At 44.5% G+C, this 17630-nt stretch overlaps 1 protein-coding gene across 2 annotated transcripts in view; it reads left to right on the top strand.

Moving 5' to 3' along the window:
* The first annotated feature begins 15 nt into the window (after positions 1 to 15).
* map3k5 (mitogen-activated protein kinase kinase kinase 5) overlaps positions 16 to 17630 on the top strand; it is a 42925-nt gene continuing 25310 nt past the window's right edge. Inside the window, exons 1-4 of one of the 2 annotated variants that reach the window (XM_018743687.2) lie at positions 16 to 1254; positions 12541 to 12680; positions 13991 to 14014; positions 17039 to 17232. In XM_018743687.2, coding sequence (XP_018599203.2) covers positions 795 to 1254; positions 12541 to 12680; positions 13991 to 14014; positions 17039 to 17232 — 818 coding nt within the window. In that variant the 5' untranslated portion in view covers positions 16 to 794. The remainder of the gene's footprint in view (positions 1255 to 12540; positions 12681 to 13990; positions 14015 to 17038; positions 17233 to 17630) is intronic. The other variant, XM_018743686.2, reaches the window with a different exon arrangement.

Below are 17630 nucleotides of genomic sequence, written 5' to 3'. Positions count from 1 at the left end.
ATGCATGAGCACGCTGTGTCTTTAAGGGGGCCAGACACCTGTGTGTGCCAAATGTTGTGTGTGTGACGGTCCGGCCTCCGCCGAGGCTGCGCGCGCCTCTGCAAGGACGATAATCACCGAAACAGGGCAGGGTGCGTGGGGGGGGTGGGAGCGCGCGCGCTGTCTGACACAGCGGCGGCTGCAGCCTGCGCGCGTGGTTTGCACAGTGACAACAAGGATCGCGAGCGAACTAGGTGGTGTTTGCAGGGAAAGAAAGCGGCCTCGCGCGCGCGCCACGGCGTCTTGCGCTGTTTCGAGCAGTTTGACGGAAAGCGAAACCTCGAGCCGTGGTCAACTTCTCAAAGTCTCCAAGTGCGCGAGAGCTGTCTTATTATTTCTCGGCGGCTCTCTCGATGAACAAGAAGAAGATAAACGAAGGCTGCATGTGTAACCAGAGGTGGAATCTCCGTGCTCCAGACGCGTGACCGAAATCAGCCGGGACACTTAGAGACGGAAATCTTCGCGCGGAGCGCGCGTGCATCGGCGCGTTCGTGCGTGGATCCGTCTTTCTCACGGCGACCGCATCGCGTTTGATGACATGAACTATTCAGGTCGCCTTGTGAAAGCAGATTAAGAGTAATGCCTACCCGGTGAAGCCGTAAACCCGCACGGGATTGTTGTTGTGAAAATGCGCGATGTTGCACGGGCGGCAGACGCGAGCGCCACGTTACTAACGTTAGTAGGCATCTAGGAGGAGCGCGCGCGCGACACTCTTCACACGACGTTTAGCAGGCGTACTGATCGGCTCCTCCAAGATGAGCCAGGATCTCGAAGGGATTTCCCTGTCTGTTCCCTCGATCGGCCCGGCGTCTCACGAGGTGGGGGATGCACGCGTGGGTCCCGCGTGCCCCCGCGGGGATCTCGGCGCGGGCGGCGGCGGCGCCGCCAGCGCGCGCCTCGTGCCTGCAGCCGGGACCTTCTGGCAGGAAGCGGGGGTCGCTGGGTGCCTGGACTCCCCCTCGGCCGCCGCGAGCTGCCCCATGATGGACGGGATCAGCCTGCTGTCCGCCGGGAAATCGTGCAGGAGCAGGACGGTGACGGTGACGGTGGTGTACGTTATCAACAGCGACACGAGCCTGGCGCACGCGGCCGAGAGCGCGGCGCTGCAGTGCCTGAGGGAGGCGTGCGACACGGTGGGCTGCAAGCTGAACACCGTCCACTTCGGCAAGCTGGACTTCGGGGAGACTGCCGTGCTGGATCACTTCTACAACGCAGGTGAGATGCTGGCTGGGACAACGAGTTTGGCCTGGTGTTGGATCTTAGACGAGTAAACGTGTCAGTCAGGCCAGGGGTTGTAGGCTTGATGATGGACCCTTGAGTCCACACGTGACGGCTGGAGACCATGTATGTCCATGGAGAGCGGGGTTCGGGTTTGCCTGTTGTTCAAGTTGTTTTTATTATTGTCGACTCATTCCTCTAGATAGCTTGTACGCGGTGGAAGGAAATGTTTCTCCGGAGAGAGACCATGCCATGCCACGGTGGTGCAACAGCAGGAGTACAGGAATACAGGACAATCAGTATACAGGCAGGACATGATGATGGGGATTGTCTGTAATTTGTTGCATCTTCTAGTCTCTCCCTCACACATTTTTAATTGTAACACCTTTGCTTTGCATTTTCCGCTTCTCTTTTGGTTGACTCCCCCAGCTGTACAAAAAAACGTGTCCATCGCACAAAGAATATCTTATGCACGCAGATAATTGTTGTTACGGTGGCATTTGCTTTTCTTTTCCTATCGTAACCGAAAATGGAGATGCGTAGCTTATTGCCTGTAGCCTGTAAAAGACTGCGGGGACTTAGTTACTCCGGTATTGCTGGATCATGGGTCGGGTTTCTTTGTTTCGTTTTAGATTGTCATAGAGATTGAGTTGGTTGGATGGACTTACAAAGTTAGAAGAACCTGATTCAGTACTGTACTGTTGTTTTTATTATTATTATTAATATGTAGTTGACTCAACTCATGCTGTAGAATTTACATTTATTTGTTTAGTTGACACTTTTCTCCAAAGTGACTTGCAACGGTAAGTTAGCGATTTATACGGCAGGTTGTCTTTCCAGGTACGTACCACGATCACGGGACTGCAGCTTCAGCGGGATTCAAACCTAGCCTCCAACACAGTAGCACTAACCACTATGCCACCTGCTGCCTTAGAAAAGAAATTATTTATTGCTGTGGTTATATGTGGCCTGAGTTCAGCCGAGGTTTTTGTCTGACCGGTGATGCCGACTGTTTAGTTTCAGCCATGTTGTCCACTGATGAAAAATTTAGAAAAAAGTTGCTGCGTTTGAATGGAGTGTTTGCGTTACTGTCGTACGATGGGTAAAATTTTCAGCTCTTAATGAGTTTTTCTGACCAGCATAAGTCATGGCCAAAAACAACAGCATCTCCCTGTCAGAGGCATCAGTCCCACCCAGATGTCATAACATAATTGGCTGAGCCAACTTTACATAATTCACATGGAGTGGTTGGGGAGGGGGGAGGGGGGACGGCGAGCTCCCAGATGCCCCTGTTGAAAAGCAGATGGCCTTCCTGGCGTTACCAGAGCTGTAGTCCTCTGTGGCTCGAGACAGGACGTTCTCCGCGTGACGGCTTTTGGTGAGCTTAAATGAGCAGGCCAACTGCCTTGTTGGGGGTGGGGAGTAACACTATCCCTATATCCTGCACAGAAACTCTACGCCTGTTGCTCGTGAAGAGAAAACCGGTAGAACGGTACCCCCAAAGTTTTTCCTGCAGCAAACACGTTGAATCTGCATAAAGGTGTGGAACACGTGAGGGTGACAGCTGCTGTACGGTCCGTCGATTTGTTCTTCTCATTTTCATGTTCCCACTTACTGAAACATTCTGTTGGTGTTTTTTTTTTTTTTGCTTTCGTGTTGGAGTGGTTCTTTTTTGTGAAAGACATGGTAAAGGTCAAAGGTCATGAAGCTTTTAAAAATTTTTTTTTTTTTTTTAACCGTCTTTAACTTACATTTTTAATGCGCCGTGATCTCTCGGAAGACATCTCGCATGCAAAGCCTCACACCCATAAACTGACATATTCAAATTTATTGTACAATGGTGGCACAAAGTACTTTTATTTTATTACAGGTGCACGGGAACAAAAATATTATTGATCTATTTTTTTGGCAACTCAGTGTCACATAATCAGTTTTGTAATGATTTACCTATTTGTACTGCAGGATGTTCTTAATGTCTCAAGGGTACTATAGCAGGAAGGGGATTCAGATGCAGTATCTTCAGATTGCAAGACATCTCCTTAACCACTGTGCCACCTGTCTGCCTGATAATGCAATTACCTGTGACAGGTCTTTGCAGTTTGATTGGAAATCCAAGACATTTTGGTCTTTGTTTTTCTCATCTCACAGAACATGGCATTACCATTGTTGGGTGTCTGATGGGAACCCAAGGATTGATAAATAAAGCACTCTTGTTCATTCTACCCAAGGAATCCACTTTATCTTCAGCACAAAGGAAGCTGTAACAAAGGACTGCTTGACTATTGATGTTGGCTATTACTGGAATATTCATGATTTACAGATGCTGGGGAAATGGGTGCCTTTCTCTCATCTTTTTCTGTTCGCCATTTTGGCCGAACTATCTGCTTATTATAAGGATAGAATTACCCTTGGAAAGGAGACTCACTGTCAAAATAAAGGTTTTTTTTTTTTTTTCCCCTCTTTCTGATTTTGTGGTAGTGGAGTTAATGTGTGACCACTGGAAGGAGAAATAATATGGGGTAGATATGTCTGATCATTGTTATTAACTGTTATTTAGCTGACACCATTGTCCAAGGCAATTTACAATACTAGCTTCATAAACTAAGCTACTTAATGTTGTTTATCCATTGTTACAACTGGAATATTTTGGGGTAAGCGGTAGGGATTCAAACCCTGGACCTTCTGATTGTAAGGCAGTGAGTGCTGTCCACTCCTCCACCGGCTGCACTACTGTTCATGAGGTTGTTCATGTTGAAGCTTTACTGTAAGCTGTGAAAATCAGAATCTCAAGGCTGAGACGCGGGTGCCTCCCCCGTAGATGCAGACGCAGGAAGTGCTGCTACGCGTTATCCTGCTTGCCTCGTCTGGGTTGGCTTCCTGAAGGGTTGGTCCAGGAACGTTTGGTCCGTGCGGTCAGCTGCGTTCCTCTGTGAGACCCAGTTCCTCCCAGCAGGATAAAGTTGCACACAGTAGATTAATGAATTTCAGTTGCTCTCAGGAACGTGATGCATTTGTAGTCCAGCAATCACCAACCCCTCCTTGTCTTCATCCACAGTCAGGCATCATTTTGTCTTCCTGAAGCCTTTCGATTCAGGATCCTGCTGGAATGATCTGATGTCATCTGGCAAGTCCGGATACAACATCTTGTTCACACAGTTAAGAGTTTTACAATGTCATTCTGGCCTAAATGCTAACAAACGAAATGTTTTGTGATTGCGCAACCCTCCTTCCTCTTTTCGCTGCATGTTATCATGAGACATTTATTATTCAGATACTATAACAAAGGGAAATGAGCAATAGATACAAAGTCGCACACTGCCTAATAAAACTTCATATCTGAAATATGGGTATTGCCAAGAGTGCTGTGCTGCACCTATGGCTGCTTCACAGTACCAGGTCTCAAGGGGTTCAAAGTCAAAAGTCTTTTGGATTGTGGTTTTGGCTCTAATGTAATGAAATAAGCTCCTGCTCTCCCCCAGAACTACTGAATCCCTTCCAGGAATCAAGGAGAGCATCAGAACTCACCTCAGCCTGATCCACTGCTCTCTTAACCTCCTAACAGCTACATACGCTTGTATCCATCTGTCACGATCACCTTTGTGTGTCCTGAGAGCTACTTGTGTAATGTCTGCGAGCAAAATGCGTTTAAAATTGTGTGTGTTTATCTAAAATGCTTTGCATGTTGTGAAAAACACTTTTTTACCATTGGTTCTATGTCATTTTGGAGTAAAGCTTCTGTAAAATGAATAAATATGTTTGAACCCACACGGATATGGCATGATTCTGTGGATCTTGCTCTTGGAAAAGCCCAGATGTTCTAAGTGGTGGTAAAAGGCTTTAGAAGAGATTGCGATGCACATAGCTCTTGCTTTATTTCTGCTTTCTAAGGACTTACAAGCTCCAACATGCACTCCCTTTCAGCATGGATGCCAGCCTGTCTGCCGTTGGGTTCCACTTGTGGGCTGACAATGATCGGACCACAATAGTCTGGTCACACCCTGAGCGGGTTTGCATGCTGCCATCTAGAAACGGAGGAAAGCCCACCGGCATGGTGTGGGGGTGAAGTCAATTTCCGGACTGTGAAGGAGCTCTGCCATATGTCGTCAGCCCGCCGTTCACAGTCTGCGTGCTCAGTCATCCAGCATCAGCTCAGCCAGCAAAGATGCCATCCAGGGCATGAAGCACCGGGGATATAAGATGGAAGTAGATTAAGGATGGGGTGCATTTGGCAGGCCGGAAACCTCCAGCAGACCCCATTTGTATGACTAGCAGAGCGCTCGGGCCTTGAGGCAGCATCTTCATGCATTGCCGTCGTCCTCAATTACGTGGACAATTTTTGTTTTGGAGATAAAACCTTGATCCGGGTTCATCGAGTACTGAGAATTTTTGTCTCTTGAACAGTAGGCCAGTGTTCCTCCAGATAAGACAAGCACTTGGCACAGACTTTGCCTCGCATTACGCAAGAAAGCATAAACAGTTCTTCTTATAAGAAGCAAGTCACCATTTCAGCAGCATTTTATAGTCATCTGGCTTGTCTGATCTGCGTTGGGGAAAGCAGAGGTGTGTCGTGCTCTTGTTTTAAGTACAGCAAAACTTGAGCTTGTGAAACCTCTGCTTTCTTTTTGTTTGATCTGAGAAGATCACTACAGCTGGCAAGCCCATGTTTTTATATAGAGGGAAATGACAGCGCCTGAAGGTATAGCTCAGCCGTTCAGTAGCCAGTTACCTGCCCCACCTCCCCACATCCCGTCATTATTGGTTTCCCTCGGTACTCGTATACCATTCAATGTGGGACAGCTTCACATGTATAGAAAACAACCAAAATAGCATGTTCTTCCAGAAAAGCCCTGGCACTACTGGCTGCATTGTTTCATTTCCTGCAGTGCTTTTCTAAAACTCAATATGGTCTCTTCCTCGGATGCCGCGTCCTGTCAAGGGGCCCAAGTTGGGCGTGTGAAATGCCCGAGCGCTCATTGTCGAACACTTCTCATGCCTCAGTGTCTGGGCGTGTTTATTGCAGTTGCCTTTCATCAAATAAGGTCCATGCCTCATTGGTGTTTATGTAGTACATTCTTATGAGTCTATTTTTCCCTCCTAAAGTCTAAATCTGGCTCTTGAGTGTTCGAGTACTTCAAAGGCACATGCGCGTAAATGCTTATGACCTCCTCAATGTCAGGGAGGAGCTCTTCTGAACTGAGTTATTTTGTTCCTTTGTGGCTTTATCTGCTCTTTCTGTCTGTATGTAACTCCTTTTTTGTGCGCTTGTGAAGAGCAGTACATGGCTTGCATAAGTTCAAGTCTGCATGCAGTTACCATCAGCGGGGTCATGATGAATGAGCGGTCAGTGCAGTTTTGTAACTGATCGCCACTGTTTATCAGCAAGATTTTGTGGTCTTTTTTCAGTGAGGCTGTGGTAGAACATCTGTGGGTAAGGAATAGGATTAAAATCTTAAGGTTGGTTGTTTTAATTCCCAGGAGGGGGCCTGCTGTTGTACACTTGAGGAGGTACTCTGAGATGATTCTGTAAAGAGGAAAAAAAAAATAAAATTCCTAGTCGAAGAAATAGGTAAAACATTGTCACTGTGGGTAAAAACCTCAGCTAATCAATATTGAAATGACTTAAAGCAGCTGAACAGCCTTATTGGTTTCGTCATGGTTCAGTATATGAATTAATATGAATACTGGCCATAACCTGATCACTATGACAAAATCAGTTGCATTTATTTTTAATGTATTTATATATGTAATGTTGAAATGTTTTAGTGTGTAATCGGTGTTACGAGTGACTGCGAGTAGGATTATATGTACTGTACTGAAATTTTTTGTTGAAACAGACAAGTGCTCAGCCAGATCAGAAATGAGCAAAGGCGCTAGCTATGATCAGCTTTCAGAAATGACCTAGGAGCACTACGACACGTAGCTCGCGGCTTTGTGGAAAGCTGCAGGCCCAATAGAGCTCATTCCAGAGGACCCTGCTGCTACACGAAAGGCTGCTCGCGGTGTCTTTTTATGGGGAACGGAGCTCCTTCAGGCCTCACCGGCTCCAGAGCTCCAAAATTCCTTTCATTCTTTGGTGATAAGATACTCTATGTACCAGCTCCCGTGATGCTTACATTCAACATCATGTAACAATGTAATCGGCAAACGGACATCACAAACAAGCCAGATGCTTTGTTTTGTTAATGTCTGGCAACGTGATAAGTTGAGCAAACAGCGCTCCATATTGTGATTATCACACTTTTATACCTGGGACGCTCTGGAAGTCCTGGCATCCTTTAGCATTAGTCTCCACCGGCCCTTTTGTGTACCGGTGTAGGCTGATTCCCTGAGCGGGAATCTACCTTCGACTCATCCGCGTGCCTTAAATATTTGACATCAGGTCAACGAGCTGCGTGCGAGGGGAAAAAAGGGCTGTGTAGGTCTGAACGTATGGGACATCGGGTAGCGTAGTGGTAAGCGCTGCCGCCTTTGGACTCAGAGGTCATAGGTTAGAATCCCACCTTCTATTGAAGTAATCCTGAGCAAGATACTTGCTGTGGATTTCTTGAGTAAAAATTACCCGAAGATGTAAAGGCCGGTATCTTAATGTTTAAGTCACTTTGGAGAAAGACATCAGCTAAATGAATGAATAAATAAATATAAACATATGTGTGGTTTGTGGGTTTTTGTGTTTTCTGAGGCTTTGCAAAGAAATGTCATGGGTGATCCTTTGGGGGCCCATTTGAAAGCGAAAGCAGGATGTTTCACCCTCTGCAGGAGGGTAAGAATAATTTACGATGTGCCAGATTAAACCCGAGGCATTAGCTACCGCTGTGTGTTCCTTCATTCATTCCCTCATCTGTGCAACACATGCCCAGGAAACATTGAAACATCTTGCACATTTGTAGACATTACAGCTGTCCTCTGCACTGCATGTCCAAAATAGGTTTGCGCAGAGCCACTTCTGGTGTTCTGGAAGCTTCTATGAAACGCTGCTAGGAAGCAATGCTGTGGGTTTCGGGAATGGTTGGCATCCTCTAGGATTTACAGCTCTTGACAGTATTTGCGCTGCTGGATGGTTGGTGTGGAGCTCTGAGGGACAGTTCATTCACTGGCTCCAGTGGAAGAGCTACTATGGGTTGTTTCTGCCTGTGGCATCTCTGACTTCCTGAAACAAGACTGATCATGGAGCACGGTATAGGTGTTCATCTGAACGGGATGTCTGTGGGGCGAAGGGCGCTAAAGGCCCAGCTTGTTGTCCAAAGAACGCACTTCTACAGAAGACTTCTGAAATGTACCTTCCCCATGGTTGTGCACCCCTAGTGTTTTTTTGAATTTCCGTCTTAAGTTTTGATGTTGATGACCTGTATGCCAACCAACCGCTTCTCAACATTTTCAGGTAATATTATTAGAACACATAAATCAGATGAATAAAAATTGCCAAAATATCTTTATTTTGAAATGAAAAGCGAAATTTTATCGCATACATGACGTTCGTCACCTCCCAAAACACACTGCCCGCTTGAATGTGTTCGTTTGACCAGATCTGTACTGTAGTAACCCAAGCACTTTTCACGGATCAAAATGGTCATAATTTTCTTGTTAACCTCAGAAATGGGTAGGCGTGGGTGTTCTGTGTTCTTCCTGAAGTCGGTGACCCCTTCTGAAAATCACACGCAAGTTTGGCTTAAACCGCACCACAACAAGACCGTGTAAGTAACGAGTTCAACTGAGTGCTCGAGGACTGGCGACGCTGCAGCTGTTTCCATCGGGACTCCCGCACTGAAGCTCCGCGAGACGGGCTCGTGAAAAGTGCGCGCGGGTGGCCGCGCACGGGAAAGGCTCCCAGCCCTGTGGTGACGTTGCCGCTTTGTTTTTTCGCGAAGAAAAAATTCTTTAACTTGACAGCTTTTTGCGAACAAATATGACCGTCTAACTGGGGGAAGATGTTTTTGATCCCCCCCCCATACAATCCTGCATTACAGTACCTGCTCGTAACATTTACTGTCTGAAGTTTTTACGTAATTTGAGTTATCGAACTTCGACTTTTTTTCCCATCATCTGCTTTAGTATTCCTTCTCTGATATTATTTAGCCAGGTAGTGTTGTTTTTTTAACCCCAAAAGTGAAAATCTGCATGTGACGAAGTTCAGAGCCATGATCCACTGCCAAGTTGTTGCAGCTGAAGGGCTCGGGTGCAAATTCCACCTCCTGCTGCCGTAACCTTGCTAGGTAATTGTACCCAGACCTGACACAGTAGTGAGTAGTAAAAGTACGTAGCTGTGGTTAAAAATGGACAAATAAGTGTTAAGCAGCTCTGTATACAAACGTAACACTGAAAGTAGCTTTGAAGTAAGATACATGATGAATACTGCGTGCTACATGATGAATAAATAGTTTAATACACACTTTCTATGCTGAACTAACCATATTAATGTTCATATACAGATAGTGTTGTGGTTATCAAGTTTTATTTCACTTCATCTCAGACTGCCTGCTGTAGTGAGTGCAGTAGACTTTTTTTTTTTTTTTTTTTGTGGTTTTAGTCTGGAATATTTTTCATGCCTGTAATAACCCCCTTCTACTTTAACTTCCACATCTGTGCTGGTAATACACTATATAATATATTACCGTTCTCATACAGTGATGTTAGGGTGAGATAGGAGGGTGATACGGTTCACCAAGCTCTATGGCTCATGGGAGGATATATTTGCTTGTTTACCAGTTTTAACGTGTGATGGCTGCTGTAACATCAGTATCTGCGCATCCCTACTAAACGTATCACAGACAGTGAAGTTAAATGGGGTCAAGGATCACCACCTCAGTACCTACAGGACTGGATCACTTGCTACACCCCAACAACTATGCTGCACTTTTCCATCTCTGGCTACTTCGTGGTCCCACTCACAAGGGGTGAAAAATCAAAAGTCCGTTGCTTCCCGCTTTTGACTCTGATTTAGTGAAATGAGCTCCCCCTCTCCCTCCGAATCACTGAATCCCTTTCAGCATTCCAGAAGGGTCTCAAAAAACATCTTTCAGACCCACATCTCTCCTGATCTCCTGAGAGCTTCGGAAATTTCCTTTATATTACACATCTGATTTGATTTTATAGGCAGTAATTTCTGTAAAGTTTGCAAGGGAAAATGGCGATGATATACAGAAACTTTGCTTTAATACACTCGTGTATCTATAGCTCTTCATGGATTGTGAAATGCACTTTTGTTTCCTCAAAGTTGTGTGTTTCTTTGGAGAAAAACATCTGCTAAATGAAAGGATGTTTGCTGCTTATTTCCATGAATTTTGAACAAAATAGGACATTGACAAGGTTGCTGAACGCCTTATGCATGCTCATATTGACAGCCTTTGCCCTTTGCTTTTCGACAAAAAGGAAATTATTGTTGTTTGGTTTTGTGAAGCAGCCTTCTACCACATTGAGAGCACAGTGCAGATCTTTAGATGTGGCATTTCAGGGTTTTTTGCACTGCCTCCCAGGTTTTGTAGACCCTCTTGTGCACTTCCACATAATATCAGTGACTGTCAGCATGTGGACATCTTTACAGGAAGCAACCCTGGGCCTGTGCAACAGCAGGTGGATGCACTGTGTGCAAGTGTTGCTTTGTGGGAAACAGCTCAGAGGGCCCCGGCTGCTTACCTAGAAGCCTGACACTTCTGGGGAAGAGCATCTGTGAGCTCCCCAGTGAAACCTATTTCCTGGTAAATTTGCATGAGAGGTGCATGGGGGGTGGGTCCTGTGAATGTCACCCTGTCAGATGATCTTTCTACCATCACATTGAAAGGGCACTGTGCGCTGTGGTGGTTTTCTTTTTTTTTTTTTTTTTTTGGTGGGTTATTCTACTCAGACCTCAGAAATATTATTGTTGTCATCTGGTGGTGGTGTTAACAATAAGGTTAATTTATTTAGCAAACACATTTCTTCAACGAATCAATGTTAAATTTGTATATTAAACTGCTTACATTTACCCAGCTGGGTAATTTATACTCAATAAATTTAGGGTGGGGGTGCGGTGGTGCAGCGGGTTTGGCCAGGTCCTGCTCTCTGGTGGATCTGGGGTTCGAGTCCCACTTGGGGTGCCTTGTAACAGACTGGCATCCTGTCCTGGGTGTGTCCCCTCCCCCTCTAGCCCTATGCCCTGTGCTTCCGGGTTAGGCTCCGGCTCACCGCGACTCCGCTCGGGACGAGCGGTTTCAGACTCTGTGTGTGTGTGTGTGTGTGTGTGTGTGTGTGTGTGTGTGTGTGTGTGTGTGTAAATTTAGGGCAAGTAACTTGATCAAAGGCACTGCTGCAGGATGGAAGATTCAAATCCTCTTCTTTTAATTGCAAGCTGACATATGTAACTACAACATTTCTTGTTGTCCCATAATAATGGGTCGTCGAAATTCAGAGAAAGTTTTATGCAGCTACTCATGTGATGTACATCGATTCATATGGTGGAAAGAAACAAATTAACTGCACTTAAGAATCACATGTCTGCATCTAAGTCTCTCTTTCTGCTAATATAATGAACACATTGTATTTTCTCTGAGATGTACATCCCTTTGGAGAGAAGCATCTGGTAAATGAAAACATGTAAATGTAGTAATGTCATTCACTTTTTTTTTTTTTTTCTTTTTTTAAAAAAAAAAAAATAGCAGTAGTATTTTGATCCTTCATTTACTGTATTTGTATAACTAAGTTAGGGCAGCTGGTAGTGTTATGGCTTGAGCTGCTGGCTTTGGACCCACAGGTTGCAGCTTCAAATCCCACCGCAAGTACCCTTGCACAAGGTAATTATCCTTCCAAAAAAAGTTACCCAGCTGTATAAATGGGTAAACAATTGTAGGTAACTTAATATTGCACTTTGCTTTAGAGGGAAGCATCAAATAAAGAAGTAAATGTAGATGTAAGTCAAAATACTTCTGCGATTTAATTCACTACCATGTCTAAGGGCATAATTATCAGGTCTCTCTGTGGACTTGAATCTTTAAGCTGACGTCAGGTTCAGGTGATTAATTCCCACAATGGATGCTGACCTTCTTCCTGTTACCCGGGCTTTCCCCGCAAAAGCTGTTAGCTCTGGAGGAAGTGGCTTTTCTGTTGCCCAACTGACGGTCACCTGGTCCTCCAGCAACTTGTTTACTTTAAAATGGTAATGATGTTACACTTAAGAGAGAGATTTCATATCCAAGGATTTGTGTGATTTGAATGTCAGTATTTGGGAATGCCAGTAGTAATGTGTTAAAAGCTGCCTAGCGTGTGAAATTTGACCCATGTCCGTTTTCTCTCTCCCCAACCCTAACACCTCAGACATTGCCGTGGTGGAGATGACAGACGCTTTCCGTCAGCCTTCCCTCTTCTACCACTTAGGTGTGAGGGAGAGCTTCAGCATGGCCAACAACATCATCTTGTACTGTGACTCCAACTCTGACTTGTTGCAGTCACTGCAGGTACATTCTCCTAGGTTTTGTTGCACTTTGTATTTACACAAAATCGCATTTCACATTGTTAACGTGGAAGCGCAGAATATAGCCGAAGGAGATGCTCTCCGGTGACCCAAAAACACCTGGTTGCATTGTGGAAAGAGCAGCGTTTGTTTAATGGATATATTGAACTGTACGTAGATTTCGTTATCTGATATGTGTACTCCCAATGACGTAAATGGCTATCATGACAAGTAAGAAAAAGCGTTAAATGCTCCTCGGGGTGATCTTGTTGTGCGTCAGAATCAGTTGTTTTCACCATCCGTATGCAGTCGTGCACCTGTCTGCAAAAGTCACACAAACACTCTGGCATTTGACTTGTGCCTCATTTTGATGCAAGGGGAGCCCCCACTGCATAACCTGCACAACCAGGCAACTGAGACAGACACACACACAAAGCATACATTAGCAACCTCAGTCGATCTCATTGTGAAGGACCCTTTCTTGGCCTTCACGATTAAAAAGCATCTCAATTTTGGTTTTAGGTGCAACTTTATAGGGAGCTCACAAAGTTAAGTTTGTTTGTCTGAGACTGAACTTTGCTTTTCATATGTAATTTAACACCCACATATGTAATATTCAGAGTGTGTGTGGCACTGGAATAAACTTGCATCCTGGCCAAGGTGTACCCTGCTAGACCGCTTTGACCCTATATTGGAAAAGTGGTTACTCATAATGGATAAGTAATATTCAAGGCTTTAATAAGAATGAATGAGAATTTTGGCAGGATGCTCAATAGTGTTTAACTCTTACCGTGTCTTGCCATGGTTTATTATCCTAGTGCTGTTAAGAAAAAACCTGCTTTATACTCGTAGAAACATGTTAGTCTGTTTGAGCTGCTTTTAGTGCACGTATTTACATTTACATTTATTCACTTAGCAGACGCTTTTCTCCAAAGCGACTTCCAATGAACTCTATGTAGTGCTATCAGCCCACACACCTTATTCACCAAGGTGACTTACACTGCTAGGACACACTACTTACAATGGGTCGCTCATCCGTACATCAGTAGAACATACTCTCTGTCACTCACACACTATTTCACAAGTGGAATAAACCTTCTCTCCATCCATAGCCTAACCTTTGAGTCCTGAATCGGATCGCAATAGTTTGCAGAAACTTTAATACAGTAGTGCGGTGAGAGTCCACTGAATGTGTTATCCTTGGACAAAAATAATGAAAAAGTATCCCTAATTTTCAGTATGACTCACCACTTGTGGCCACAATCAACTGTTTTTTTTTTTTTTTTTTAAATCCTGTCCTCTCTTGTCTTGTAGGAGATTATTTGCCAGAAGAACACTGTAAGTACACAAAGTCACTTACATTCCTTAACAGTGATGTCAGCAGCTGTTTGCGTAAATTAAATTTGCCTTCCTCGGCCAACCTTAATTGGTGTCACTCTTTATTTATTAATGGTTTCTGTCAGCCTTAATGCCAGTTTGCAGTGGTTGCTCATTGGTGTCCTCGCTGTTCTTCCAAAATTTAAGTAAATATTCTCTTATGTATTGTAGCCACCTCAGTCCAGTTTATGCAGGTATGTATTTCTTTTCCCAGTTATGCTTATTTCAGTTGTTGCTGTCCTGGATTTGCACTGACATGTGCCTCTTATTTGAGAACTGTTTTTTCTACAGCTCTCTCTCTCTCTACAATTTGGAACATGCTTCAAGGAAATCAAATGGTTCATGTCTAAATGAACTCCCTGCCATTCAGGTTCACGTTTGAATGGTTTGTGTTCGCAGAATGCCAGGCTTAACCTTTGTCAGCTATAGGGGCCAGAGGGCCCGGCTGTTCCCACTCATGGTTCAATTTCCTACAGTTGTTGATTCACGGATGCAGCAAAAATCACCTCTCCTCTGTTTGATCTGGCGAACATGGGTCAGAAACGGAGTACTGCTGTCACCGCCTCCCACCATAATCGCGCAGTCATTCAGGCCCATTTTGTAATGCCTAGTTAGGAATGTGAAACCTTCCATCTCCCTCATCAGCTGGCACATGTTCACAACTCACATCTTTAGCAACAGCTTTCTCAGCTTTCTGGTGGATTTCCCAGAACAATGTGGGGCTCTGACTTTTTCCCCCCTTTGACACAGTCATTTGAACAAATGATAGCCAGAAGATGTGGCAGTTGAACGAGGGAGGGAAGGAAGGAGAGCAGGTATGTTCCACTTTAGTATCTGTCAGGTATTCCCTCTCTACAACGGCCTCTCTTCTCTGGCACTATCACCGGGCTAGGGCAGAACCAACCGCTGACCCATCTGTGCAGATAGGATGGGGTTTTACTCTTGGCCCAAACTTAGATGTGCAGATCAGCTTTGTGCAGAGCAGCAAGCGACTTTGTACTATGAGAGACGAAGCTCAGAAAGTCTGTCTCTTTCTGTCCGTACTCCACGCCCTTCTATTCATGGTTACTAGAGAAACCATGAATATAAACACACGTGATTTCAACATCCATGACTGATTCTGTTGGAGTAAAACTAGGAGAAAGACATCCTGGGAGGCGACTGGGAAGGTTGTTCGAAGAAGGTGGCTTGTGCTTATAGAATTGCATTGCAAGATCAATACTTCCTATGTGGAGTGTTTACACTGTCTTAAATGGATTTGCCATATAATGCTAGATAAGGTACACACAGGGTATTTGGCTTTAATGTCTCCTCCTCATTCACAGCTGCAGAAGTGCAAATAAGGTGTGCCATTACAATTTCACAGACCAGCCTTCCTCCATTCAAGTAGTTCTTAAGCAGTGAGCTCAGTTTTTTCTGTTTCCCTCCCCCCAACATTTTGACATCTACATTTTTTTGTCTAGCTGATTTCTTTGTCCAAGGAGTCTTACTGTGTTAGGTTTGTACTTTGAGCTATTTAGAATGATTTACACAACAGAATATTTTTAATGTTTCAAGGTAAGAATCTTAAACAAGGGTACGATAACAGGAGTAGAGATTTGAACCCAGGTCATTTTATTACAGCAGTCTAGTGGTGTAGCGGCTAAAGCTGGGTTTTCGCAGCTCCTGAGCTACTTGTTTGAGCATAGATTTGAATCCAGCTCGGGGTTTGCATTTGCAAGTTCTTGAGGTATTTGCAACCCAAAGATGTGTGTAGAAGATTGGCAACAACCAATTCTAAGCCCTCCCTTACCAAGCAATCTTTGCGAGTGATCGTTGTGAGTTGAATTTGACTCGGCAGCACTTATCCTATCTAACTTTGATTAAAAGATTTCAGCCCTGAAACTTGCACTACCTGCTATCCAGTATATAAGTCTATGCTTGATGAATGGTTGCCTAGAGTTGACATTCCCTAAGTGGAGCATAAATTGTTGCCAATATTGCAAGAGGAGCATGGGTAGTGGATTACTCTCATGATGGCGGGAGCCTTTAGAGATCTGGAAGCTCGTGGGCAAATGAAGGCATTGAAGTGTACACAGAGGAGATGTGCCCCAGGGCAATTAAGCCACATGAGTTTTATACAGGGGTTGGAATAACACAATCATGCAGATAATCTTCCAAAGAGTTCTTCTTCCAGAATATTCCATTGTGTAATAGTCAGTGGAACACCTCTGGGCCAAGCCCTAGACCAAAGGACAGGCCTGCCCCAAGTGCACAAAGACAGGGTGTGTTACCCTCCAACAGAGTCATGTGACCTGCTAGATAATGAATCATACAAGAGTGATTAAAAATAGCAGCGAATGGCTGTCACGGGCTATTTTTGAAAGACAAAAAAATACCCTGATGTCATCAGAATGTGGACTAGCCTTGGGGATTCCAGTTTGTAAGGTTTTACCTTGTTCTTGAAGTATGATTCTTGTTCAGGTCTTTGTAATGCAGGGGACATGAGGATTTCTGAGGTTTTGAAGGCATTTGAATGTTTATTTTCTTTTGTGTGACACCTGAATCATTTCAGAAAAGCACAACTAGATAAGCTGTCCTGAATGCATGTGAGATGTTATTTCCGACTTTAAATCTTAATCTTTAGCAAAACTTAAGATATTTTAAGACTACAAAATAAGAGTTCTAGGTGTGGAACAGTCTTCCTGTTAGAAAATAGCCTCACCACAAATGTCACCTTGAAAATAACTTGATGTAGCTCATAAAATTTTCGTTTATCTGACACCTTACTCCAATACAGCTTACAGCATTAAATAAGCAATTTTACAATAATTTACCCATTTATGTCGCAGAGTATTCTTACTCTGTCAGTTTAGGGTAAGTGCCTTGAACAGTCGTATTATCACAGGAGTAGGCTTCAGAGTGCAAGGCAGTGGTCCTAAATACTACATCTCTTGGTCTTTGTTGTTCTGTGAAGCTTTATGGTTTTTCTTCCCCCTTCTTCAGACATGCACAGGAAACTACACCTTCATCCCCTATGTGGTGACACCCCACAACAAGGTGTACTGCTGCGAGCGCAGTGTAATGAAGGGTCTGACAGAGCTCATGCAGCCCGGGTTTGAGGCGTTGCTGGGGCCCATCTGTATGCCCTTAGTGGACCGCTTCATACAACTGCTCCGATTGCCGCAGCCCAATTCCTGGTGAGTACCAGTCTTGAGTGCAAGCTCCATCCATGTTGAAATGTACTTGCATTTTGGTCAAGATGTTAAGTTCTCCATTACATTTTTTACTGGAGCAGTTCAGGAATATCTTTCACAAGGGTTCTACAGTATTAGTGGATTAGGGCTTGAACCATGTTTTAACTGCGCTCTAAGAACTACCAATATCTGATATAAGTCGCAAACCACAGGAGTTACAGGTGTTTAACGTCCATTAAATGCTTGTTTTTGGTGCAATGTGAAGATGTGAGTTAGGTATATCCAGTTCCAGACCCCTTTTAGTGATCCTGTGCTGTGTTGAAATAAATCTCTTGGTAGCGCATGAGCTGTAATCTGGCAACGTGTCGCTTGAGTCACAGCTGCTGCTGAGACAGCCTTCA

Source organism: Scleropages formosus, chromosome 1 (genome assembly GCF_900964775.1).
Source record: "Scleropages formosus chromosome 1, fSclFor1.1, whole genome shotgun sequence".
In the NCBI taxonomy this organism is placed as follows: Eukaryota; Metazoa; Chordata; class Actinopteri; order Osteoglossiformes; family Osteoglossidae; genus Scleropages; species Scleropages formosus.
Note: the sequence above shows the minus strand (reverse complement) of the source record. Positions and strands in the feature narration are given on the sequence as shown.